The sequence below is a fragment of the Myxocyprinus asiaticus genome, chromosome 37 (assembly GCF_019703515.2).
Source record: "Myxocyprinus asiaticus isolate MX2 ecotype Aquarium Trade chromosome 37, UBuf_Myxa_2, whole genome shotgun sequence".
In the NCBI taxonomy this organism is placed as follows: Eukaryota; Metazoa; Chordata; class Actinopteri; order Cypriniformes; family Catostomidae; genus Myxocyprinus; species Myxocyprinus asiaticus.
Window position 1 is genome coordinate 24,780,144 of NC_059380.1, and position 27,657 is coordinate 24,807,800.

Sequence of the window (27,657 nt, forward strand, 5' to 3'; positions counted from 1 at the left end):
CGCACCACAGTGAAAAAAGAAACTGTAACTGTGCCAACTGGTCTGGATCAGCATGGAATGGTACAGTTTTGCAATGAGAACTGTTCAGCCCGATGGTGGAAATGCGGCTAATGACTGAAGTCATGACTGACTGAATTATCCAAATTAAAGTACATTACCAAAAATTACCATTGCTTTATCATGTTCTTTTTTTCTTTCCCACATTTACATTGGGATGCCATGTAAATACCATTTTACACTAATATGGTAATCATTTAGTACCATGGTATCATCATCTGATACTATCACAGTACAGTGGTGCTGCCACAGTGTAATGATGAGTCAACGGAGTGTGCAGATTTAATAACAATAAACGTAGTAATACAGATAGGCAGGGGTCAATCACCAGCAACAGTAATATCCAAGGTAATCCAGAGATGTAGTCAATTAACAGGCAAGAGGTCAGGGTAGGCGGCAGACAATCACAGGTTATATCCAGGTAAACAAGGCAGTAATAGTAGGCAGGCAGCAATGGGTCAAAAACAGGGTAAACAGTCCAGGATCATACACAGGAAATACAATAAACTCAGAGAACGCTCAGAAATGTCAGCGAGGGCAAAACAAGACTTCGCAATGACAGAGAGTGAGACTTCAATAGCTGAATGAATTGGAAACAGGTGAACAGGTCATCATTGACAGGTACGGGGATTATGGGAAATGGAGTCCAGAGAGTTAAAATCAATCTCCAGGTGATGGAGCCCTCTGGTGGTGAGCGGGAGGAACAACAAAGGCGGGATTCGTGACAGAGCCCCCCCCCCCCACGCGAACGGCTCCTGAAGCGAAGAGGCAGGTGACGCCGGGGTCTAAAGAAACCAGGGCAGATCGGGTAGATTACCAGGGAACCAAGGAAACCAGAGCAGATCAGGCAGATGGCCAGGAGACCAAGGGAGCCAGAGCAGACCAGGTGGACGGCCATGAGACCAGGGATACCAGAGCAGGTCAGGTGGACGGCCAGGAGACCAAGGGAGCCAGAGCAGATCAGGCAGATGGTCAGGAGACCCAGAAGACCAGAGCAGATCAGGCGAACGGCCATGAGACCAAGGGGACCAGAGCAGATCAGGTAGATGACCAGGAGACCCAGAAGACCAGAGCAGATCAGGCAGCTGGCCAGGAGAACCAGGAGGCCATCTCAGGGTAGGGACTGGATCAGAAGACCAGGTTGATGACCACAGAGCTGAAACAGGGTCAGGTGATTTATTTCAGCTTTTATTTCTTTCATCACATTCCCAGTGGGTCAGAAGTTTATATACACTTTGTTAGTATTTGGTAGCATTGCCTTTAAATTGTTTAATTTGGGTCAAACCTTTTGGGTAGCCTTGCACATGCTTCTCACAGTTAGTAGCTTTTGGCTCATTCCTCCAGACAGAACTGGTGTAACAGAGTCAGGTTTGTAGGCCTCCTTGCTCGCACACACTTTTTCAGTTCTGCCCACAAATTCAAAATCAGATTGAGGTCAGGGCTTTGTGATGGCCACTGCTTTTTTTTTTTTTTTTTTTTGCAAAATAATAATACTAATAATAAGCCTAGACAATAATGGTCTCTTTTTTTTTTCTTAATGGGGGAACTATGCACTAGTATTGATAAAAAGGCTAGAATGGCCCCTAACCAACTGTGATCTTTGTGAAATTAATCTTAAAGTCCCTGTATTGAAATTTCTGCCAACAGAGTTTTTTGGATGTAATGGTAGAAAATTTGACATGCAAGAGCCATAACACCAGGCAAATTATTCCTTGAAATCCCCTAAAACCATTCCCATGAATCTATTTGTGAGTTATCTTGGTGTGCAGACTACATGTCAAGAACAATATTCTTTATCCAGTAAATTCTTGGTTAGAGGCTATATCACATGCTCAATTTTGTGAGCATGTTAATGTTCCAAAAGCACTCCTGTTTCTCTGATACTGAGAACTGTTCACACTTGATGTGAGCTTTGACTGTTTCAACCAGACTTAAGGCCACAGGCCGGACTTTGAGTATCACTGCATTATTGAATCACTGACAGTGATGGGCCATTTTTGGATGTGGATGTGGTCTAAGATGCAAGCTTTGGTAAAGGTGAAGGCCTTAAATTTTAAAAGTTAACATGAAATGGTGTGGGCATTGTACACAATATTGTTTCAGTGATGAAGCAATTCATTGCATTATAATAATAGATTACAAAGACAAACAATTCTCTCTTTTTTGTTTTTTGGAATAATGTGCACCAATACACATTTCACAATACGTGCAGGAACATGCATTGAAAAATTAAGTAGGGTACATTTTTATTTAATATTGACATTGTAAAAGATTATAAAACATGCTGGAATAAAATATTTTGTATTGAATGGGATGCCTAAGGTTTGAATTACAATAGCTTTGAGAAAGAGCAGACTCTGGGGTGCTTTCACTTCACATTTAGCTACTTCAGTGTGTAATACTGCAATAACAATTCACAATCCATCTTAATCAGGCGCTATCTACACTGGAACAGTGCTGTGCCATGAGTATTTACAGCACAAACACACTTCCTTTTATGTGAAATTAGGCTTATAGAATTTGCCTTGTTCATGAAAAACGTTTTCTTGGTGAAATTAACATTGCACTATTACCACCCATGGAAAGAAAGCAAACCATATTTTGTTTAAAAGAGATGTTTGTGTAACGTTTCTAGCCATTGTGGCAGTAGTAAATCATCAAATGATAGAGAAGAGCATTGTAACTGGGCATATCCAGACATGCAGTGTAGTCAACAAACTTTCGACAATTTAAAAAGCAGATTCAGATGCCTGGATTGTAGTGATGGTGTACACTGATGCTATACAATACACTCATGCTATGCAGTCCCCACATAGCAAGCCTGATCGCAGTATTATGCTGCATCCTCAACAACCGGGCACTCAAAACCTACCGACAAGATCGTGGATTGCGCTATGTACAGCTGAAGTCAGAAGTTTACATATACCTTAGCCAAATACATTTAAACTCAGTTTTTCACAATTTCTGACATTTAATCATAGAAAACATTCCCGTCTTAGGTCAGTTAGGATCACTACTTTATTTTAAGAATGTGAAATGTCAGAATAATAGTAGAGAGAATGATTTTGCTCGCACACACTTTTTCAGTTCTGCCCACAAACTTTCTATCAGATTGAGGTCAGGGCTTTGTGATGGCCACTCCAGTACCTTGACTTTGTTGTCCTTAAGCCATTTCGCCACAACTTTGGAGGTATGTTTGGGGTCATTGTCCATTTGGAAGACCCATTTACAACCAAGCTTTAACTTCCTGGCTGATGTCTTGAGAGGTTGCTTCAATATATACACTTAATTTTCTTTCCTCATGATGTCATCAATTTTGTGAAGTGCAACAGTCACTCCTGCAGCAAAGCACTCCCACAACATGATGCTGCCACCCCCATGCTTCACGTTTGGGATGGTGTTCTTCGGCTTGTAAGCCTCACCCTTTTTTCTCCAAACATTACAATGGTCATTATGGCCAAACAGTTCAAATTAACATCAATCATATGCCAGTTCTGGAATCTGCATGCGTGGCCTATTATTGAACAGAGCAAGAGCTAGAGACTGTACTATGTTTATTTGACCCTGCTCAGTTATATTATGTGACTGAAAAATTGGGGTATCTCTGACATAGGCATAGATTTAGGTAGGGATGATTGGAACATGTCCCTACCAACTTTCAGTAAATCAGAAATGTCCCAAACAACATTTTGGCAATTTTACCACAAAGAAAACACTTTAACCTTATACTATGGTTTTATTTTCATTTTAACAACTATTACAGGTCCCCATGTGTAAATTATTGTCCTACCTCTTCTGAAGCAGCACATAAACAGTGTTGTCACGTGACACTTGTTACTTTTCTCAGCGCTGTTACGGATGCACCAATCACAGCTGTTTGTAAGATTTTTTTAAAAACATTTTCTGAAGATTACTAAGGTGGATTTCCATTGGTATTAAGTCCAATCCTTGAAATTAAAAGATTTAAACAAGCATACTTTTTGTGTACAAATGTTCCCTGTCAAAAAGTAAAAAATGTATTCTGCTTTTTCGTCCGTTAAGCGCCCTCGTGAGGAAGACACCTTAAAATTGAAACGATTGTGTCAGAGGTGCTGGATTTTAATATGCTGGTATAACTCCCAATAAATGTTTTATTTTGCACATTGGAGAAGAACATCAAGATAGATTGGAAAATAATGTTTTGTTAATAAAATAAGGCATTTGTGATCAAAAAAGTAATTAGTTGTAGGATAAGCCTCAAGCCTACTTTGTTCAGGAGGCCTACATTTTCAAAAAATAAAAAAATGTAAGTACATACAAAAAAGCAATATGAGAAAAGATAATGTGGGAGTGAGGGAGTTGGAAAACAGAAATTGGGGGGAAATGTCAATGTTCCATTCTCCCCATAATTTTTTTTTATTTTATTTTGTGATATCATTTTGCACATGCAAATTGTTAACTGACCCTACTCTTTGTTTAGATTTCCATTTATTTAATGTTGGCTAATACATTTTACAGAATGTCACTTCATGTCCATTGGATATAATTTTCTCATGGTAAATCTAGTTGAAAAAGATAACATTTGATTTTGATCTTAGGTTTGTCGCATCGCATTTCGCTGTCACATTATTCAAGTTTATCACATATCAAATTTTTTCTCTTAATCGTGGAGCCCTAGTGGTCGGTTCTTAATTTGTTTATTCTTTTTAAAAAAGGCTAATAATGAATACGGTGGTGCAGAGAAATAAAAAAGTGAGACTTGTTATGTAAGATAATAATATTATTTTGCCTATATTACCAGAATGACATTGCCTCATTTTCTTAATACCAACATTTTGAATATTATTCTTGCAATATGTCCCTAACAACTTTCAAACCAAACCTATGCCCTTGATCTCTGGGGTGTCAATATCTGGTATATTTTTCAGTCCACTAATGTTTTTGAGGTATTAACATTAATGATTAATTATTAATTGTAATGGCAATAGAATATTACAGCCTAAACTCTTGAAATTTACGTGAGCATTACAACTTTTTGCAAAACTTAAATTACATGCTTCATTACACATTTGGCTGCAGTTTCCAACTGAAATGTCCAGAGGGGGGTGCCAAAACTGAGCGTAACGGGGTTGTAATCAGATAATGTTTTTAGGGTGAATTTTGGATGGAAGTTTTAATGAGTAAAACGTACCCCCTAACCTAAAACTTTAACCTAAACCTAACCAATAATGTCCTAAAAGATAAATGAGAGGTGAACAAAACAGACATCCTTACCCTTAACCAACACCTAACCCTAACCAATAGTGTTTTGAAATGGCAATTTGAAATGAAAAGCACATTTTCTGAAGCAAACATGTCCTTTTGTGTAGCTTCTATGACACTTTCACTTTTGCGTGCCTTTGGCTGGAATCAAACCTGGTCAATGAGTCCAAAGTCTAACACTATCATGTGAGCTACCAAGCAAGCTATTGACATTGGAACAAGTGTGTATATATGTAGGTGGTTCTATAAAATGTTAAAATGTATTGTTGTTCAAATTATTTGTAAAATTATTAAAAATTAAATGTTTGAAATCAGAACATAGCGGGGGGTGAGTAACAGAGCGAAAAATAAATGTTTATAAAGTCATTATCAGCAATTGTACTCTTGATTTGTGTGACATTGAAAAACACGCACAGTTGCTGTAGCACCTCTAATGTTCTTTTAACCAGGAAACTGCAGCAAAATGTAGAAAGTGGCACGTAAAAGTCAATTTGCAAAAATTTATATAGAGTAACGTTCATTCTGTGAGACCAGGTTGGAATATTAGCCTACAATTTGAAGCTTTAAATGCTTGCAAGCTGTCTTTTCCCCACTGTTCACATGATTATTGAACACATTTGAACGGAAATTGACTGACAATTAAATTAATGACATTTAAATGTACAGTACAGTTTACCCACAAATAAAAATTCTGTCATCAATTTTTTACTCATTGTCATGTCATTCCAGACCCTTATTGTGTGTGTGTGTGAGTGTGTGTGTGTGTGTGTGTTTAACTGATCTCACAGTGAAATCACAAACAGTAGGTTGACTTTAGCTAAAATCGGAATGTGCTAACCGAAATGTGAAACACTACCCCAGTGGCCAAAGTGGCGTATGGTCTTGTGTGAGCTTCATTTTCCAGGTGAAATGTCCACAGAGGGGTGTCAAAAACAAGCTGTGAAGTGAGTTGTTTTAGCTGTACAGGCTGTAATACAGTAAGAGAAATGCATATTTTACAAACTGTACCCCCTAACCCAAACACCATAACTAAACCTAACCATCAGTGGACTAAAAATGGAATGTTAGAGGGACAAATGAAACCTCCAAATCACGCCTGTCACTGATTATGCGAACACAAGTACTTCCTGGTTTTAATGCGGGTTTCAAACCTGGGTCTCCCATGTTGCTGTCACAACACGCTTCCGTTCGCACCACAAGGGAAAGTAAACATGCAGGATCCGATGCAAAAATGTCTGATGGGAGATGGCGCTTGTCTGTGAGTTGGCATAATGTAGCCGATCCTAGGGTACTGGAACTCTCTGAAAGAACATGTCAACTTCCCATGCGATCATCTTTTTTTTATTTTTTTTCACGCAACACAAAAGGAGATTTTTTTTAAGAATCTTCAAACAGCTCTTTTCCATACAATGACAGTTCATAGTGACCACGTCTGCTAAGTTCCAAAAAGCACAAAATACACCTTAAGCACCATTAACACAATAGCATTTGTAACGACCAAAATGTAAAGGATATAGTTCACCCAGAAATGAAAATTCTGTCATCATTTTAGTGGCTGTAAAATATATGTAAATTAATATATTGTAACAAAAAGTATTGCTAATGTACATTAATCTACTTGTTACATGTTTTTATATTGTTGAAATGTGGTTATGTTTAGAAGTTTAGGTAGGGTTAAGGGATCTCAAATATCTATAAAACAGTAAAAATGTACAAATATATTTATAATCGATTTGTGTATTCATATATATTTGTAATGGATTTGTCAATATTTTACGTTTCTAAAGCTGTAAATATGTAAAACTGTTTACATTTTAGATGCTTTCAAACATCTATATTGTAAATTTTAGTGTCTATCCAAACTTACAAACATGTACGTTTAAATGCTACAAATATACAACATATATTAATGAGATCAGGCCGCAGTGGCACGTGTGTTCATGCAAAACTTGAGTTGTTTTTAGAGCTAAACTACATAAGTTCTCACATGAACAAAAGAACGGAGGGGAATTTAATCAGTCCATATCTTAAATTTTGTTCTGTTCCTCACACAAAGCTATCCCAATGGATTCGGTAGACTTGGAATAAAGCGCATGTGTGAAATGAACTGTTTTGGTGCTTTTTCCTTATTTGCACAGCCATAGTCACTAAACTCTAGTTGTATTTACTGTAAAAAAGGGCTGTATAAATAGTCTTCAAAATTTCTCCTTTGTGTTCCATGGTAAAAAAACAATTGTTGTGTTGCTCGATTTTTATGTACAATTTGTTTAAGAATTGAATAGTTTGTCATGCTTTTAAGTGGGCCAATGTGAAGTTGATTTACTGATGTACAAAGCTATTAATTCATCTCAACAGTTCTTAGCTTGTTTTTGGATATGTAGCCTACTTAAAGAATATGACATGAAGTTGCAGAATACAAGTTGCAAAAAACAAACAAACTTTGCATTAAAAAGTATTTAATGCAACTTCTGTTAATCGACATTAACGATCATGATTATTATTTCAATGTAAGTAATTGACAGTTGTGATTTTTTTCATTATCATGCAGCACTAATTAACACCCTAGTTCAGTCTACAAACAATGGATTTGAGTCATATATGCCAATAAATCTGTTTTTTGCTGCCTGTCTGAACAAAGGATTTCTTCATGTATGTCAGGAATAATTCATGTGTTCCATTGTTAGAGCAGTTTATATAGAGTAGAGGAGAATAAGGCTGCTGTGTCTTTATGGCCTCAGGTAAAACAGGTGAGAAACAAAGCTGAAGTTTGTTTGGTATGTGTTGACCCTGGAGGCTTAAAGCTTAGAAGATTTTACCAGGATCAGTCAACAACATCATATTGTACAACTATGCCCGATGTACTGTGTAAAGAAGGATGTTCTGGGTGTTGTTACTGTTTGAGGTAATTTGAGGTATTTTTAGTTGTAGGTTCCTGTAGCTCAGCTGTGAGTTCCAGTTGCTCAATTGGTAGAGCATGGCGCCAGCAATGACAAGCACTGGGTCCCAATTCACCTAATTACAGTATACTATGCCCTTAAAGTGTGCACTCTTTTTGTGATGGAAAAGTGTCTACTCTTTAGTGTGTAGCAAAAAAGGGTGCAAGTATTGGGAAATAATATAACATCATAAAATCGCATCTTGAAAACAAAGACCCCTCAGTTGCATTGCTAGATGCATCCTGTCACCTTACACTGACCTGTCAATCATCCCGTTACAGTTGTCATGACATGCATGTTCCTCATTTAATTTTTACTATTATTCATTCATTATTCTTCAATGCATTGTATTAACTAAACCCTACAATGATTCCTACCATATTGGAGAAGACTAGCATGTCGTTGAAGATCTGTCACCTGGGGCGTGGCCAGAAGGATGGCATGAAATGAGCTTTGCCACTCCAACTTGGACACTGCTCACATAGTGGGGACAGTGCACAATGGCTTATCCCATCCATGTCTCACACGTTCTACTCTTTGACAATGTTATACCTCACCCCCCCACACACTTTTTTTGTTTTGTTTTTTATTTCTCCACTTTTTCTCCCCAATTTGGAATGCCCAATTCCCAATGCACTCTAAGTCCTCGTGGTGGCGTAGTGACTCACCTCAATCCAGGTGGCGGAGGACGAATTTCAGTTGCCTCCGCGTCTGAGACCATCAACCTTCGCATCTTATTAGCTTGTTGAGCGCGTTACAACGGAGACATAGGGCATGTGGAGTTTTCATGGCATCCACCGCGGCATCCACGCACAACTCACCACGCACCCCACTGAGAGTGAACCACATTATAGTGACCACGAGGAGGTTACCCCATGTGACTCTACCCTCCCTAGCAACCGGTCCAATTTGGTTGCTTAGGAGACCTGGCTGGAGTCACTCAGTATGCCCTGGGATTCGAACTTGTGAACTCCAGGGGTGGTAGTCAGCATCTTTACTCACTGAGCTACCCAGCCTTTATTTTTCCTTTGGCAGTGTCACATGCTGTTTACATCATTACAACAGTCCCTTGGAAGAGAATGTTGATGTACAGTATTTCAGTGATACAATTAATTACAAAAATAAAATGAGAACAGGTAGTTGTGTTAATTTGGTTAATTTCTGTTTTTGATATTCCAGTACAACAGAAAGATGCAAGTGCCTTTTGTGCATGTAACATTTCTGTGGTAAATTCTAAGAGACAAATACTTAATTTACACTGTCAAATTTGCATCTTCTACTTCTGAGATGTTACCCAACTTAAGTAATAAACAGCTGCCGCTAATACTCAAGGTGGTACTCGCCTTGATGAGGCAATCTTACTGTGATCCAGACCCAAAAGTACAATGTGAATGAGACCTGTGGTGGCAGAGGGATGAGGGTGGAATTGAATTTGAGATTGGCACCAAAGTACCCTTTGGAAAGTCCCCTTCAGACTCTGAACTCATCTTCGGAGGGATCTTGCGGTTTTCAGCTCCAGTCATGATGTATGGCAGCATAGAGATTTGCCCGCGTATCAGAGGTGACTGTCAGCCTGTGCGTCAGTCACATTGGGTGAACAGCTGCTGACTCTCAGTGGAGGTGACATCTTGAAACTTGCCTCAGTCTACTTCTCATTCTGTCTGTCGCATTCTCTCCTTAGGCCCTTTCCCAGCACACATACGTTGATAAGCATTGTTGGGGAGTAGCTCCTTTAGTGACTTGCTTAAAGGAACAGTTCACACAAAAATTCTGATTATTATTTTCTCACCGTAACATCACTCCAAACCTGAATGCCTTTTTTTGTTCCGACGAACACAAGGTGAATTAAACAAAAGTCTTTATAGGATTTACATCTATAAATCAAACTTAATTGGTTCTTGTTACATGACATCATGACGTTTGGTCACAACTGTTCATGAGTGCTATGAGCAGTGCTCAAATTGAGCCATAATGCAAGCAGTACCGGCATTGATGACAAAATTATATCACAGAACCGGCAGCAACTCTTGCATACCGGCAGCTCTTCTGTGACAGAGGTGCTGTGGCCCGGATGGAGAAACACTCAAGGATCTTGATATTGGGAAAATATCAAGGATCTTTTCTAATGCATCTTGCTATATTATTCTTATCTCATCTGGTAGAGCCTGACACGAGCAATGCCAAAGTCAAAGGTTCAATTGTCTGTAACAACTGCATTTTGATATCTCTTTGAAGCCCACATTTAATCCAGAACCAGGTATCATGTTGGACAGGGACTGTTGCGTTATTTATCCTTGGAATTCTGTTCAATATTTGACCGAAATGAACCCTTTGCAGTCACTTCTATCTTCTATAACTTCTATCAACTTTTATCTCCCAATTTTCCTTCCAAACGGCTTTGCCAGTTTTAAAATAATACAGCAATCAACCGCAGAACAAAGCCAATGTAAGCACTGAAATTTTCCTTCCTTAATGAGCACTCATGTCTGTATTGTTATTTTATAAGCGTTGATGGATTGCCATCACACAGTCTAGAGGCGATTGAATGGTTAGTGTGCCCACATTGCTGAGGTGTCGAATTGGACAAAGGACATCATTTGTTAAGCAGTATGGATGAATAGAAAAGTGGGCAGCCACTGCTGTGGTAAATGCTGCCCCACTGCAGATGGCGGTGCCTTTGGCATACCATGTCCCACAGGGGCCGAGATGAAAGAGGAGCAGGGTTTGGAACAGAGCAGGTCGATAGAGGAGAAGAGTTTGGTGTGTTTGCCCAGATTTAGAAGCCTTGTGTCTAGACAAACAAATGTAAAGTCCCACCGGTGAAGGAAAATGGAGCAATGCAGTATGCAGGAATCATTTTGCTTTGTTGGACAGCTTTTAAATGTGACTCTTTTCCTGTCCCTGTTGTAGGGTTGGACCCTCCTCTGTCTCTGCTCCTTTAGTTTGTGTCTACCTGATTTTTTCCCTTGTGCTTCTAAAATACTCTCTCTCTTTTCTGTGGAAAGCTTTGTCAGACATTGCTTGGGAGATAAAAAAAATGGTCAAATCTGTTTCCATGGCAACTGATTTTTGGTACCAAGACGGCCCCTGCCTCTCATCCCCTTCCTGTTCTTAAAAATTTAAAGACAATGTTTGGAATGGAATACTAGTTGTCGTGTTGCAGGGCATTTCATAAAATATCCCTTATAGAGGTGCAATTACTTTGTTGGTGATATAAAATGAAGTAGCATTGTCAATATTGTAATGGTTTTAATGCACTTTTTATTTGGCCATTAAGTTTATTAGTTTTGCAATCCCTCCGTACCTCGCATCTTGTTAGTATTAGAGCATTAAAATGTTTTAATAGCTTTTCCGATTGAAGCATCACTAGTTAAAAAATGCCGTCAGTGTTGGTCGATTATTAATCATGATTCAATGTTTTCTTTTTTTGTTTTTGTTTCATCACTCACTCCACAGAAGTCCATGTGTGGCCTCTCTCATATATTAAAATTAGGGCTGTTAATCGATCATTTTAAAAAAAAAATCAAAGTAATTACATGAGATGATGATTACTTTATAGAATTAATCTAAATTAATCCCATTATCCCATATCAATATTTGCTAATAAAGGTCCATAAATATAATTAAAAATAATAATAAAAATAAATATATATACAGTATAATAATAGATGATTAATTCAGATAATTCAAAGACATTACATTTTTGTGGCAGACAAGTGATTAGACTTTTATTATTGGCTTACAGTCCACAGCAATCCATTTTGCAATTAATACAGGGCTGTTCTCACAGGACGTGTTTTTGCGTTACATCTGCACTGTTTTGTTTAGTCTATGTACACATGCGTCAGTCAGATGTATGCTTTTGGAGCATTTCACTATGGTTGCATCGTGTTTTAATGGTTTTCAGCATCTCATGCATAACCGTGGTGTTTTTAAAATGCGGATTCAAATTATGAACGCATTTCAAGACCCCTGCATTCGGAGTTGTGCTCTTCTTTGTCTGGTCTCGGTAAGTGTGGTTTGTTGCCTGTACAACTGCACATTACCTGTACAGCTGTAGTTGTGCTGACTGCCCCCTGCTGACTAGGACCTGCAAAAATATTAAGGCAGTACTTCAAGCTTGCATTGCTCTGTTAGTTAAAATAATCCTTATAACAGAATATACGTACAGTCTGGGGGCATTATTAATTGCATTATTTAACGCTTTTTTAAATATAATCAATATCAATATCAGACTGAATTAACATGCTAAGTCGACAGCCTTAATTAAAATGTTTTTTGAAAAATATAGTAGGGCAAATATTGCTGTTTATTACTGTGTATTCTGATATTAACAAAATGAAGAATGCGACGTGTCCCAAACAAGTCGAGACAAGGAAGAACTTATTATTAAGGGGTGTTTTTAGGCACAACGCAAAGCAGATGTTTACAGATCCCATGCAACATCGCATCTTGCCTTATTAATATAGAATTTAATTGATGTGCAGTCACTGGGGTGCATATATCGGTTATTGTACCATGACTTTGAATGCGGCTGATCAAGTCATGAAATATCCTTTTTTATAATATTAGATTTACTGTTTTGTGTCATATATTTTTTGTTTAAAGTTGAAGAGTGTAATTTCTGCACTCCTACTACTAGTGGCACCAAATGGAATTACAAAACGTTATTATATTTGCAAAAAGCTTTGCCATCACGCCCTTTCACACTCTCTGATTCCCTGTGAAGAAATAGGGCATACTAAATAAAAAGTTTAGCGTCGTAATGAACAAGACCACTATAACATTTACACACTGGACAGAAGCATTGCAAAGGAATCGGGTCGTCCGATAACATCGCCTGATTGAACGGCAGTTGGGTGTGCGGTGCGGGGGATACAGCACATGAGGTAGAATGGTTCCTCTGGTAACTAGTAAGCATAACAACAGCACCGTTTCTGAACATTTTGGTGCCCTAGGTGAGATCACTGTTGTTGACGGTGGGGAGACAGCAGTTTATTAGCGACTTGCATGGTAATCTCGTTATTGGCGCTCCCGTTTGCCTGAGCGATCTCATCGTTTGTGGTGGTGTGTGTGTTTGTATCCTCCCCCTTGTAAATGCGATGCCAATGTTCACTCTGGATTTACTCCGTTCTCTGTATATGTGTCTTTTAGCAAGTCTTTAAATTTTGGCTTTAAAAACTGTAGGCGATGCTAAATTTATTTTCCTCTGTACACATCTGCCATAGATTTTCATTTTCCCCTGGCTGAACAAGGAGCCACACCCCCAAATTCACGCTATAGTTTGAGCTAGAATGGGATGGATGGAGCTTAGCGGGCCACTCAAAATCTAAACATCAAGGTTTTGATAGTGCCTGGGAACTCAGTGTACTCTGGGGGAGGTAAACCCACAAATGGCTCACTTATAGTTGTCAGTGTACAATAAACTGCGATAGTAGAATGTATTTTGACATAAAAAAAAGTTGCATACGTCACCTTTAAGTGTTGAACAATGTGAAGCAGTTTTGTACTGATGTAAGTCTGATCATTTATGAAAAATGTTATTTTTGGTTTGTGTGTCTATCAAGTGCCAAATAAAAACAATTAATGTTCTTAAATAATTATTTTTTTAAAAAATAATTATAAAAAATGGGCATTACCACATGGTTATTTAATAAATATATATATATATATATATATATATATATATATATATATATATATATATATAAAAATAGTTTTGTTGAAAAATAATATATATTATTTTTCAACAAAACTATTTTTAATATATATATATATATATATATATATATATATATATATATATATATATATATATAAAATAGTTTTGTTGAAAAATAATATATATTATTTTTCAACAAAACTATTTTTAGTCATGCAATCCACTCCTTGGTGCAATTAATTTCTTGTATTTCCCATCTCCCTCTCTCTCTCTCTCTCACACACACACACACACACACACACACACATCCATATGTTGACTCTCAAGACCATAGTTGCATTGAAGTGTTGTTTTGCCGGCTGGTTTCAGATCTTTACAACTATTAGACCTGCTGTGCAGGGCTGAGGTTTTCATGTAATGGGCTGTGACGGAGTGTGAATGTGTCCAAACATTGTCCACTCTGTCAGTAGGTGATGATCCATGTTAATTTGGTAATGAACATGAAGCCATTAAAGCAGATCAGACAGGAGGTTCAGTAATATTCTGCAAAACAGGGGGTTGAAAATTGGCAGTCTTGTGTTTTTGTTTGGCTTGACACTCTTTCAAGCCTAAATAATAAACAATCTGTGAGGTAATGCAATGTAGGTCCTTAGTGCATATGAAATATTGTTACGGCCAGTGAAGCCTTGCATGCTAGCAGGTTCTTCATTATGAGTACACATTTAATCACTCTTCGCTCTTGTTGTGCCAGATATGCGTAGGCATTCAGCAGAGGAACAGTGTGAAACTCACATGTGGCCATGTTTTAGAATGACGTATTTATCAAGCAGATATGCAAATATCTTCCACTTCAAATTGTCCTCATCACACGGCAGGTATAAACCTGAACTGTCATTTATTATGTGGAAGTGTTTTCACTGAGGTATCATTCCTAAGACACAGCTCTGTAATTAAATGCTCATTATAGAACTGATATATTGGTGTCTATGAGCCAAAAGATTTGATTTCAGTGATTTCTCCTGCTGGTGCTGGATGCTGAAGATGTTTTGTTTAGAGTATTGTTATATATAGTAAGAACAGCATCAAACCAGCAACCAACATGTAAATTCATGCTGGTCTAAGCTGGTCTTTTCACCAGGGAAGTCTCAGGAAGCCAGACTTTTGACTATCAATCCATCATATTCTAGCCAAGAACCTCCCTCTTAGAGACTGTCTGACCGAAATGTAAAGCGATCAGTCATATTTTCATTTGTTTTTACGAGCCATTTAGAGGTGGTTTTTATCTGAAATAGTTGATCAAGAAACTGCTTGCCATTTTTGTGTGCTGTTTGCATCCGGCACTCAGTAAACGGACTGTGGGCGGTTTGTGGGCAAGTGGTGCTTACAGTGGAACTGGCTTAAAAATGGCAAGGTTTCAGAGCTGATAATCAAATAATCAAGAATTACAGTGAAAATTTATTTCAGAACCAATACCTGATACAGAGAACCTGTGAAAAATATAGGTGCATTTTGTCTCCACACATTGAAATGTAATGCTTTTCAGTAAAAGATTGCACAATAGATTGTTGTCCACCGTCATCATTATTGGGCCTAATACAATAGTCCATTCACTTACTGTCTGATGTATATTGCACACAACACTGAAAAACATAAAAAATTCATAAAACAAAAAAATTTGCACGTGGTATTTTAGAGCAAAAAGCTACGTCTTGTTCACCACCACCTGCAATCTAGTTTAAGCAATCGCAATCATCATTGAAATATCGCTGAGTATTTAAATTATGTAATTATCATTCCTTTCAACAGAAATATGCCTCCTTTCTATGTAAATTAGGTTCATTATACTGTAGGTTGTGCTTCATTAAAAAAAGTATGCTGCAATTTACATCGTGCTAATACCGCCAAATGAATGCAGGTGGTAAAATGAATTTTATTTAAAGGAGATGTTTGTCTACATTTTCTATCAGTTCTATCAGCAGTAATTCATTAAATAATGATCAAATGATGGAGAAGAGCATTATAATCTGACATTTATATTCAGAAGCGTGGTGTAGTCAAGCGCACTTTCAGCATGTTAAAGAGATGATTCATTTGACTGGATCACAGTAGTGGGGTGATTCTGGACAGTCCTGGCAGAGTGTGTCAGATCAAAGTGGTTTGCTGCATTCTCCACCATATAGTGCTAATAATTGGCCCACAAGATTGGAATTGCACAGGGTACATTGTGTTAAGCAGCGATTTTGTGGGCATGTTTGCGCCGTTGTCCTTAATTCTCCTAAGAGAATTGGGCGATAAACTGGGGTGTGCAAATATCCTGCGCTTTTACCAGGCCCAGTTCATTTTCAGTGAAATTCACCCTGGGTGCTTTTGAGGAAGAAATGATCTAACCTTGTCTCATAGAATGAACCTAAATTTTTGCCAGTTGATTTTTACATGCCAAATTCTAAGTTTTTTTGCAGTTTCCTGGTGAAATTAACACTAGAAGCATTACAACAACTGTTCATTCTATTAACTTTCACACAAATTGTACTAGAATGGCTGATTATAAATGTATAAACACTTATTTTTTGCCATATTACACACAAATATATTCATATATCAAAAAACTTTTACTATAATAATGCATCATTTAAAATCCATACGTTTTAACACATGTATTACAGACTCACCTACATTTACACACTTATTCCAATATGACTAGCTTCCACGGTAGCTCAACTCAGAGAATCTTGGTCTTTGGACTCTGAAGTACATGGTTAGAGACCAGTCAAGCATGCAATCTGACACGTGAAACGAGAGTGTCGTAGAAGCGACATGATATGACGTGGTTGCTTCAGAAAATCTGTTGGGTTTAGGCGTTGGTTAAGGGTACGGATGTCTGTTTTGTGTCTACCTCTCATTTGATTTTAATTCACAATTGGTTAGGTTTAGGTTGAAGTTTTAGGTTAGGGAGGTACGTTTTACTCATTAAAACCTCCATCTAATATTCACCTTAAAAACCTTGTCTGATTATGACAACATTTCACCCTCTTTTGGCGCCCCCACTGGACTTTTCACTGGGAAAATGCAGCCTAACATGTTATAAGGCACTCAATTTCATTTAGCAAGACCAGGCTGAAATAATCTCAGGATTTAACAATGTTTGTCAGGTTAGTGGTATCAAATCGTTCAAAGATACTCAGTGCTTTGTTTGAGGAACTTAATTGCAAGTAAACTAGACACCTACAAACAAAATTTTATATTTTGCTTTGCTTTCTGAGTTGTGTCTGTAAAATAGTCAGCATTTGTTGCTTGTCATTTAGAAACGGATCCATATCTACACACATATTTTGCTATTGTTTCTATATTTTCTGTATAATTGATCATGGATATCACTTAAATGATTTTTTATTTTATTTTTTATGGTGGTCTATTATTGTAGTATGGTGGATTTCAGATTTACCTGCTCCTAAACAGCATGTAAAAACAAAATGATCTATGGTTGGTTACATTTCTTGTCTGTCAAATGTCTCTTCCTGAATAGGCTGCAAAGTGGACATGATGTTATGCCATCAAAGTCTGGCTATGCAAGACTACATTATACTAGATGAGCCCTCTGTAAGTTCACTGTCTGGAAAGCTGGTTTATGCTGTGGCAGCTTAAGTGGTCATGTTCCTTTTTCCCCGTGTGCTCTCCACATGCTGGTTTGTGGGACATTAAGTTGATGTGATTTGTTTGGAGAGGGCAGTGAGAGGGATGTTATTAGATTAGGCCATGGCGTTCAATGAAAATGACTGATGTCCCCCCAAGGAGAGAAGGTCTTAAACTGAAGATATCTGTGGAGGCCTCCAGGCATGACTATATAAGTATGACCTTTATTTGGTATAATTGGAGAAGGTTTCTCTATGTCAGCCACTGTTTTGTTTAAAGAGAGTGCTTGCAATTCAGTGTACGAAGGGCATGACATTTACTTTAATCTGGATGCCACATTAATTTGTACTTGAATATGAATTATGCAGAACCCATTTTATATTTCTTTCTGCATCAACTGTAATAAAGTAGGGCAGGATTTCACATGTTTATTGAGTAGTCTTCTCAGCAAAGTAAAACATTATACAATGGATAATTTAAAATCTAATTGGATGAACCACTTTCAAAGCTGTTGTAAAGAAGATGACACACATGTAACCGCACATTATATACTGTATATTAATGCAACAATTTGCAACAGAGCTCAAATAAACTTTGCTTTGCAACCCTTAATGCCAGTTTTGCAGTTGTCTTGCCTTTTTTCGGAGACATCCCACTCTGTATTTTTGCATTTCTCTTGTTTCTTCATCATTCTCACATGTGAATAACATAAAACAATCCTGCACATTGATAATATATCAATGTAAGTATATTTACCATGGTATAAATGGTATAGCAAAATTACTACTGGTTGACACATTTTTACTGTTGATTGGTATCTGCCTTCATACCACCCAATCCTACAAAGTGATTTGGTACTGCAAGGTACTGTAGTTGAATTGTATTAGTCATAGTTTCATAATTTGGAGAGAAAAACCAGTCATGATGTTCACCTAGAGGAGCACTCTAAACTCCTGATTATACCATTCTGTTTCCTCGTTTGTACTTTTTTTTTTTTTGACTCCACCAATTGTGTTCACTTTGCCAACTATATAATTATTATTGAAACTATATAATAAAAAAAATAAATAAAAAAAAGATATATATATATATATATATATATATATATATATATATATATAGATAGATATAGATAGATATAGATATAGATATAGATATTTTTTTTTATTTATTTTTTTTTCTCCAGTAAGAAAAAGAGAGGTTACTATGAGAACAGAGACGGGGCCTGATGCGGAGGTGCCACCCCAACACAAGGAGTCTGCAGTCAGCATGCCAGAGTCAGCCTCAGATGGCAAAATGACCAAACAGGTGGGAAACACATACTCTTGCTTCACATGGTCAGCTATCCTGCTTTTGTGTTTCTGGGTCAATGACATGACACTGGTTTTGTCTAGATGTATTTAATTTTTTGAAAAATAGGCCTACTTAAAAAATACAACTCATACAGGCGAATTGAATACAACACTTCTATGATGGACATGTTTTCAGTCTCTGAATTAAAATGAATTTTGATTTAAAAAAAAAAAAAAAAAAAAAAAGTTTATGGGTTTTAAAGTCTAAGTTTAAAGATGTCTACTTGGTGTAACTGTCCAGGGATGTAAACATGTCATTAAAAGGCTGAAATCACTATGAATCGGAAAAACAAAAAATTCTGTGGTAAATCCAACATGCAGTAAGTTATTTTGTTGTCACAGAAAAAACAACAACAACAAAAAAACCTATATATATATATATATATATATATATATATATATATATATATCAAAATATATTTATAAATCAAGAAATTAAATCACAGAGAGGAACCCTTTATTTCTTTATGACCTTTGACATACTGATTTGTGTAAATTACTTTAATAATTGCAGATAACTTGTCCATTTTATGACATGATAAGATTATTTCAGGTTGTCAAATGTCAAACTTTATAATATCCATGATCCAAAAAAAAAAAAAAAAAATCGATACAAATTGTATAAAAGTTTTACCCTGAAAAACATATGTACAATGAAATGTATGCAAGAAATAAATTATGTAATTACTTTTTACTTGATGGCTACACCACTTCAATCAAAACAGGTGTTTTGTTCTAAAACCTTTGATAACAGTTGTAATATTTTCTGTTAATAATGAATAATTTAATTAAGTATCATCCTATTACTGTTGACAGGAAAACAAGTCTCAAGATGACCACAGAGATGCAGAAGACACTTCAGAAAAAATTACACCTGGCAAGAGCCCTAAATCTCATCAGAAAGCCTCCAAACGCTCTAAGACGGTTCCCTTTAAAGTGACTCTTCTGGACAGCTCTGATTATGAATTTAACATTGAGGTAAGAGAAGAAATCTTTTAGTCATGAACGCATGACAATGCCGCATGTGAAACACTAAGGCACAAAATCTGTCTCTTCAAATCAACTTTTTCAGATCAAATCCATTATCTTTGTGTGTCTATTGGCTGTGGAGGACACTGTCTTTTATTTTTAAAAGGACCATAGTTATCCTGGCATGACATATTGTCATGATATACCTTCTAGTTCTTGCATAGAATTTTATAATGTAATCGTATACAACAATATAATTTTTATGCAAATTAAGTTTTTCCTAAAAACTCAGACTAATTTACATGGTCCTTATTTGTTTGGTGGCGAGTATGGGAGTTTAAAACTGAGATCTTTTAACAGGATCACTGTAGCAAAAATGTTGTTAGAGTTGGAGAGTTGGATTTATTTCCGTGCATCAGTTTAAACTGTCAATCTCAACTGTTCATAATTCTAATTCAACAATTTGTGTGTGTCATCACTCAAAAATGTTGGAGGTATGTAGATGTATAAAAATATACATAGGTAAATATTTCTGTGTACTATTCCTTGTTATATTGGTGTATATAAATGAAATGCTAAAATATATTTTGTGTGAATTTAGTGACAAATTATGGAAAACTTGCCTTGATTATTTTTAACTTGATATTTACCGAATTTAAAGGGTTAGTTCAGCCCAAAAAAAATAAAAATAAAATTCTCTCATCATTTAATCACACTCATGCCATCCCAGATGTGTATGACTTTCTTTCATCTGCTGAACACAAAAAAGATTTTTAGAAGAAAAACTCAGCTATGTAGGTCCATACAATGCAAGTGAATGGGAGCCAAAATGTTCAGTGGCTGTTTGCTTAAAATGATGGGATCTCTAATTTAAAGTGATTGAAAATACGGTTTATAAATACATATTGAATATTGTCAAAAGGCTGATATATTTACTCATGTATTCATTTACCATATATACAGAACAATGAAGCACATTTCCTCACTAACAGATGTTTCAGGATGTATCTGCAACTTCTTAGCCAAAATACATAGTTAAATATTTTAAATACCAGTAGGTATTCATATGTAAAGTGTACATGAACATTTTTACATGTTTGGACAGACACAAGGTGCATCCCAACCGCACAATTCTATTCTATTCTATGTCTTTTTGTAGTGTAAGAAGTGCAAGTAATACGTTAACACTGAAAAAGGCAACAAAAAGAAGTGTAGTATGACCCGGATGATGCACTTCTTCAACCATCAAAATGGAGTGTGGAATGTTTGACCCTTCATGCACTCAGCTCTCATGGCTTGAGGTACACAGCGTAAGGGGAGGAGTTACCTGGCTGCATTGCTGGTGTGAAAACAATTGTAAAAAATGGAGAATGTTGCAACTAGTGAATCTTCTGTGAAGATGGCACCTTACAGGTGTGAGTTGAACGCTTTATCATCACCCAGCGCTGTGTGAATATGTTTATTATTTGAGATATAAGTGTTGAACTGAGTTTGGCTAACACGCTAAAGCTTGCAGCAACACATCGCATGCATTTGAAATGTCACTTCCAACAGCTGTTAAACGGTGCTTCCATGTAGTAAAGAAACATTTAAGTGTTCCATTTGGGACGTTACTCCTCTTTGAAAATCCATACACTGCATGGCTGAGTGTATAGGGTATATTGTAAGTGCATAGTGTATAGTGCATCATTTGGGACTGAGCTACAGTAATGTATAAATGTCAGTGTATCTGTAGTATATAATATAAATCACTTTACGTATATACACCCTTAGAGACGTACAGATCTTTACTAATCGTCAGAACACTGATCAAAATTGAAACTCTTGGAACCTTTGTGAGGGAACCACTAGAGATACAATACTTCAACACAATACCATAGCAGGACTCTTATTATTCAGTTAATGATAGTGATGGTTGATGCTGCTTATTTTCTTTTTGATCTGATGAATTTTCTCTTTGATCTGATAAAGTACTTTTAAGGTCAAGATCACCGAAATCAATATCCACTACCTCTATTAAATTAACATTTTTATGATTTCTAAGGATAAAATAGCCATTGACCATTACTTTTAAAAGCCATTGCCATTAACAATTATAAATATAAAATCATGAGATATTATGAGATATCAATATTGGAAGTGTTAGTATTTCAAGATTGATCCACCTATCCCTAGAAAATGATAGATAGAAATATAAACTTTGTCCCTTTTTAAACGTAAATGTGTTTAGAAATTAAATGCAAATGGGACTAATAAAAGTAGTTATATGCACACTTTGTGTAACTGAATTTAATTATTATCACAGCATAAGTATGCAATAAAAGTGAAACACTGTTTAAATTTTGGTGTAACAAATTTTATTTTTTCACTCATTTACTGATTACAAAATCAAATTCTGTAAATCTGAAAGGATTCTCCAAAGTTGTTCATACATAAAAGGGTTTTAAAAGGCCACTTTAAAGTGACAGGACAGTTCAATGAGTGCTCACATCAAGCATATGTTTGGGAGATAAATGTTACAAAAATGCATCTGATATTTTGAACACTGAAAATAGTGAGACTACTTTTCTCAGGAGTAGCCATTATAGCTCTAGTGTATTGGGCTTTTATGCCACCCTTACAGAAAACAGTGATGTTGCTCACTCTTTCGTACTCTTTCATTTTAGATATAACAGCTTCAGTGGCCTGTCACCGCCAACAGGGAAATATGTTCATTGTTCTTCTGTAACACCGGTGAATAGATGCAAAAACATGGTACATGTTATACTTTAAAACTGTAGCTTCCGTAGTCACAAAAAGTTCAGCTTCAATCAAGCTTAATTTGAAGTGGTTAGCTACTGTACACCACAAGGAACAAATATATATATATTTATATGAGGCAAAATGTTAGTCACAATTCACTACAATATAATGAAACATAATACAATTAAAGTGAGCAGTGACTTATGCTGTCACTCTGCCTAACATGTCCTTTTGTGTTCCTTGAAGAAATTCACACAGGTTTGGAACAATGGAAGGTTGATTAAATGATGACTAAGGGAACAATATCTTTTCAAATATAAGCCTATAAAAATCAGGTGACACTGAATCAGTATACTGATGCTAAACAGCCTAATCTCAGGTTATCTCAACCTTGTTAATACCCAGAGATACCAAAACAGAGACCTCTGCAAGGTCACAGAGGCACACTCCCCTGTCCAGAAAATACCCTGCCGTAAAGTGTGGCAGACATTTGAAAATCTATTTTTACTGCATATTGCAAGCCATGTTCTATCAAGGGGAAAATAGAACAGCAGGATTGGTTTTTGTAAAAGACTATGAATGTGTGTGTGTGTGTGTGTGTGTGTAGGAGAGCTTATGTGGGTCTTTTGAACCCCTTAAAAGCGAATTTGCGTCACAGTATTTGTGCCAGTTTGCCCACACATTGGAAATATGGTTGTTAATCCTAATTCTCCTGATCTCCTAAAATAAGATCCCTCTTGTTAGGACAAGCCCACAATTCTGTTACGACCTCCCCTGTCTAGGGTAGAGGAGGTGGAACAGTTATAAAAATTAGTTAAAGAAACTAAATTTAAACGAATTACGTTACAGAGCCTTTGTTTTCCCCTCCCAGCACTATTTTACAAACACAATTTATCAAATCAACAATAAAGTTTTATTGTGGGAACAGAAGAGAACAAAGACTTAAAGAAACTTAAAATTTTACATGGAAGCAATAAAATTAACTTCAGGAGGGGGCAATGCCAAAATGACAAACAAAAGTCTACCCATGTTAGTCAACTAAATAATCTATATACAAAAGGCGAAAACAAAAGACAATACTAAACCTTACTCCGTCTCTAACCATAAACAGGAGAAAAAGATATATAAAATAATTGGCGCCCACCTCCCTACAGCTTCCTTAAAATTAACTCACTAAATAAAGAAAGAAACACAAGATAATACAACTCGCCCTGCACTCAGGAATAACAATGAATGTCCAGTTACAATTAGTGCAACAAAACTCCCTTGCGATAACATTACACACAACTACAATACCTCACATGGTACATGAACACAAGGAGAAATTATCCAACATCTGGGACAGGAGAAAGGGACTCGGCCAGAGAGACTGCAGGGAAAATGTCTCTGCCGTTACTCCAAACTGATCAGCTTTTATATCAGAGCACATGGCCACAGGCGCCAATCAGAAGACACAGACGCTCAGGCGCGTTGATTAACATCAGGTGCCGGTACTCATCCTAGGAGAGCAGAATACAAAGCAGACAGGCTTAAGATACATGCACTAAACATTCACAAAACATAACGTACTGGAACGTAACAATAGACATTAAATGTGAAAAAGCTCTAATTTTGCATCTTCCATATTTGTTCATGTATTACAACTAGGGGTAGGCAACCTAGTCAAGACTGTAGTCACAATATATTTGTGATCATTTTGCTGGTGATTTAAAGAATTGTAAATATTTTGATGATATTAATGCACTTTAAGTTTCCTGAAATGCAAAAGAACTTGTTTTACTTGTGTACTCAAATCAGTTAGGTCGCATTCATAAGGGCAAGGCTTTATATTGAATATTCACAATACCTTAGCAATGATTTTGCAGCGATTAATACAATGATTTTAAGGGGCTTTTTAGGGTGGCATCAAATAAAGACAGCATCATTAGACTAGTTTTGCGATCCTTTGTCTCGTGACTCACTAGTATAAGAGTGTTAAGAATAATGTTTCTGTTTTAAACTTCAGAAGCAAAAATGGCATTGGTAGATAATTTAATTGATTCAAAATGTCATTGATATTGCTTCATTTAAAAAGCATTTCATTAAAAAAACGGTGTGGAAAACATTCCTTGACTATTTTGAATTAGATTTTTACTGTATATAATTGGCTACACTGTCTCTTTGTTAAAACATTATGCTTCCTCTGATTTAAAAACAAAAACAAAAATAATTTTAAGGCATTTAAGAGAAAATAAAAAAAATATCGACATCTATATCAATTATTGTCAAAAGGCTGAAAAATATTGAGATTTTTGTAATTTATTTTTTTATATCGCCAATAATTATAACTGAAAGTAGTAAAATGTATCGTTTAATTAATTCTGGCTCAAACTGTATTTCTAACAGCTTAAATTTGCTGCATTAACATTTTTTATGGCGGCAGGTCTTGTATTACACTGAACAAAATTATAAACGCAACACTTTTGTTTTTGCCCCCATTTTTCATGAGCTGAACTCAAAGATCTAAGACTTTTTCTGTCTACACAAAAGGCCTATTTCTCTCAAATATTGTTCACAAATCTGTCTAAATCTGTGTTAGTGAGCACTTCTCCTTTGCCGAGATACTCCATCCACCTCACAGGTGTGGCATATCAGCATGCTGATTAGACAGCATGATTATTGCACAGGTGTGCCTTAGGCTGGCCACAATAAAAGGCCACTCTAAAATGTGCAGTTTTATCACACAGCACAATGCCACAGATGTCGCAAGTTTTGAGGGAGCGTGCAATTGGCATGCTGACTGCAGGAATGTCCACCAGAGCTGTTTCCCGTGAATTAAATGTTCATTTCTCTACCATAAGCCATCTCCAAAGGCGTTTCAGAGAATTTGGCAGTACATCCAACCGGCCTCACGACCGCAGACCACGTGTAACCACACCAGCCCAGGACCTCCACATCCAGCATCTTCACCTCCAAGATCGTCTGAGACCAGCCACCCGGACAGCTGCTGCAACAATCGGTTTGCATAACCAAAGAATTTCTGCACAAACTGTCAGAAACCGTCTCAGGGAAGCTCATCTGCATGCTCGTCATCCTCATCGGGGTCTCGACCTGACTGCAGTTCGTCGTCATAACCGACTTGAGTGGGCAAATGCTCACATTTGATGGCGTCTGGCACTTTGGAGAGGTGTTCTCTTCACGGATGAATCCCGGTTTTCACTGTACAGGGCAGATGGCAGACAGCGTGTATGGCGTCATGTGGGAGAGCGGTTTGCTGATGTCAGCGTTGTGGATCGTGTGGCCCATGGTGGCGGTGGGGTTATGGTATGGGCAGGCGTATGTTATGGACAATGAACACAGGTGCATTCTATTTATGGCATTTTGAATGCACAGAGATACCGTGATGAGATCCTGAGGCCCATTGTTGTGCCATTCATCCACGACCATCACCTCATGTTGCAGCATGATAATGCACGGCCCCATGTTGCAAGGATCTGTACACAATTCCTGGAAGCTGAAAACATCCCAGTTCTTGCATGGCCAGCATACTCACCGGACATGTCACCCATTGAGCATATTTGGGATGCTCTGGATCGGCGTATACGACAGCGTGTTCCAGTTCCTGCCAATATCCAGCAACTTCGCACAGCCATTGAAGAGGAGTGGACCAACATTCCACAGGCCACAATCAACAACCTGATCAACTCTATGCGAAGGAGATGTGTTGCACTGCGTGAGGCAAATGGTGGTCACACCAGATACTGACTGATTTTCGGACCCCCCCCCCAATACAGTAAAACTGCACATTTTAGAGTGGCCTTTTATTGTGGCCAGCCTAAGGCACACCTGTGCAATAATCATGCTGTCTAATCAGCATGTTGATATGCCACACCTGTGAGGTGGATGGAGTATCTCGGCAAAGGAGAAGTGCTCACTAACACAGATTTAGACAGATTTGTGAACAATATTTGAGAGAAATAGGCCTTTTGTGTAGATAGAAAAAGTCTTAGATCTTTGAGTTCAGCTCATGAAAAATGGGGGCAAAAACAAAAGTGTTGCGTTTATAATTTTGTTCAGTGTATATTACAGTCAACCATCCCTTCAGTTTTTATGGGCCATGACCTCCTTTTGCTTTTAATAATAGGGGTAGATGTAAACTGTGCTTGACTTTGGCAATTGTGTTGGTAATACAAGCATTTTAAATGGAAAGGTAGTGCTTTGTGTCAGCTATTGCCTGAGACGAGTACAATGGTTAATTAGCTCTTTTTCATAGGAAAAAAAACTCCTTTAAAAGTTTTTCTTTTGCCTAAGCAGAGTAGTAATTAACGATATGAGTAAACACAGTGGTGACATTCAGTGAGATTTTAATGTTTTCACATTCTGAAGCACACATTTACCTCTGAGTTAATTGAGTTTGTGCTTTTCAGCAGGGTTTTGAAAAAAATCTGAATTTAAGAATTTGCTCCCTTTCAATTCATGAATTGAAATTGAAATTGAATTAGTTACACTCCACAGGATGTTGAATTGGAATGTAAGGAAGAGGAATTTAGTGAATTCAATAAAAAAAGTCAATACTGTCACACAACAAATACATTTTATTGGTTACACTTTACAATAAGGTTTCATTTGTTAACATTAATTAACAACATTAGTTAACATGAACTAACAATGTGTCACGGTCTTGGTGAGTTTGCCGGTTTGTTCTATTGTGTTTATGTTCTCTCCATTTGTTTCAGGTGCCGCTGGCACGCGAAATCAGCGTTTCCACCGGAACCTTGATTGTTTCCATGGGAATGCTGTTCATGCAAACTTTCAGCTGGCTGTCGGCACCTGCCCCTTGTTTGTTTCCTGCCTATATTTACCCCACTCTGTTTTGTGTTCATTGCTAGATTGTTGTTGTGTGTGTAGTTACTCACCGCTCTCTCTCTGCCCTAGTCGGTCCTGTTATGTGTTTTCTCTATTGTTTGCCAGTTTTCGCTGTAGTGCCCAGATTGTGGTTACCTTCCTGTTGGTTTCTTTGCTCAACTTGACTCTTCACCTGAGTATTCCTCATCGGTTATCCCACTACACTACCACGACGCACTCACGC

The 27,657-nt window shown here is 37.1% G+C and overlaps 1 protein-coding gene across 4 annotated transcripts in view; it reads left to right on the forward strand.

Moving 5' to 3' along the window:
• LOC127428167 (band 4.1-like protein 1) overlaps nucleotides 1–27,657 on the forward strand; it is a 151,950-nt gene that overhangs the window by 50,619 nt on the left and 73,674 nt on the right. For all 4 annotated transcript variants that reach the window (XM_051676312.1, XM_051676314.1, XM_051676315.1 and 1 more), the window contains exons 2-3: nucleotides 18,713–18,834; nucleotides 19,695–19,856. In XM_051676312.1, the coding sequence (XP_051532272.1) occupies nucleotides 18,733–18,834; nucleotides 19,695–19,856 (264 nt within the window). In that variant the 5' untranslated portion in view covers nucleotides 18,713–18,732. The remainder of the gene's footprint in view (nucleotides 1–18,712; nucleotides 18,835–19,694; nucleotides 19,857–27,657) is intronic.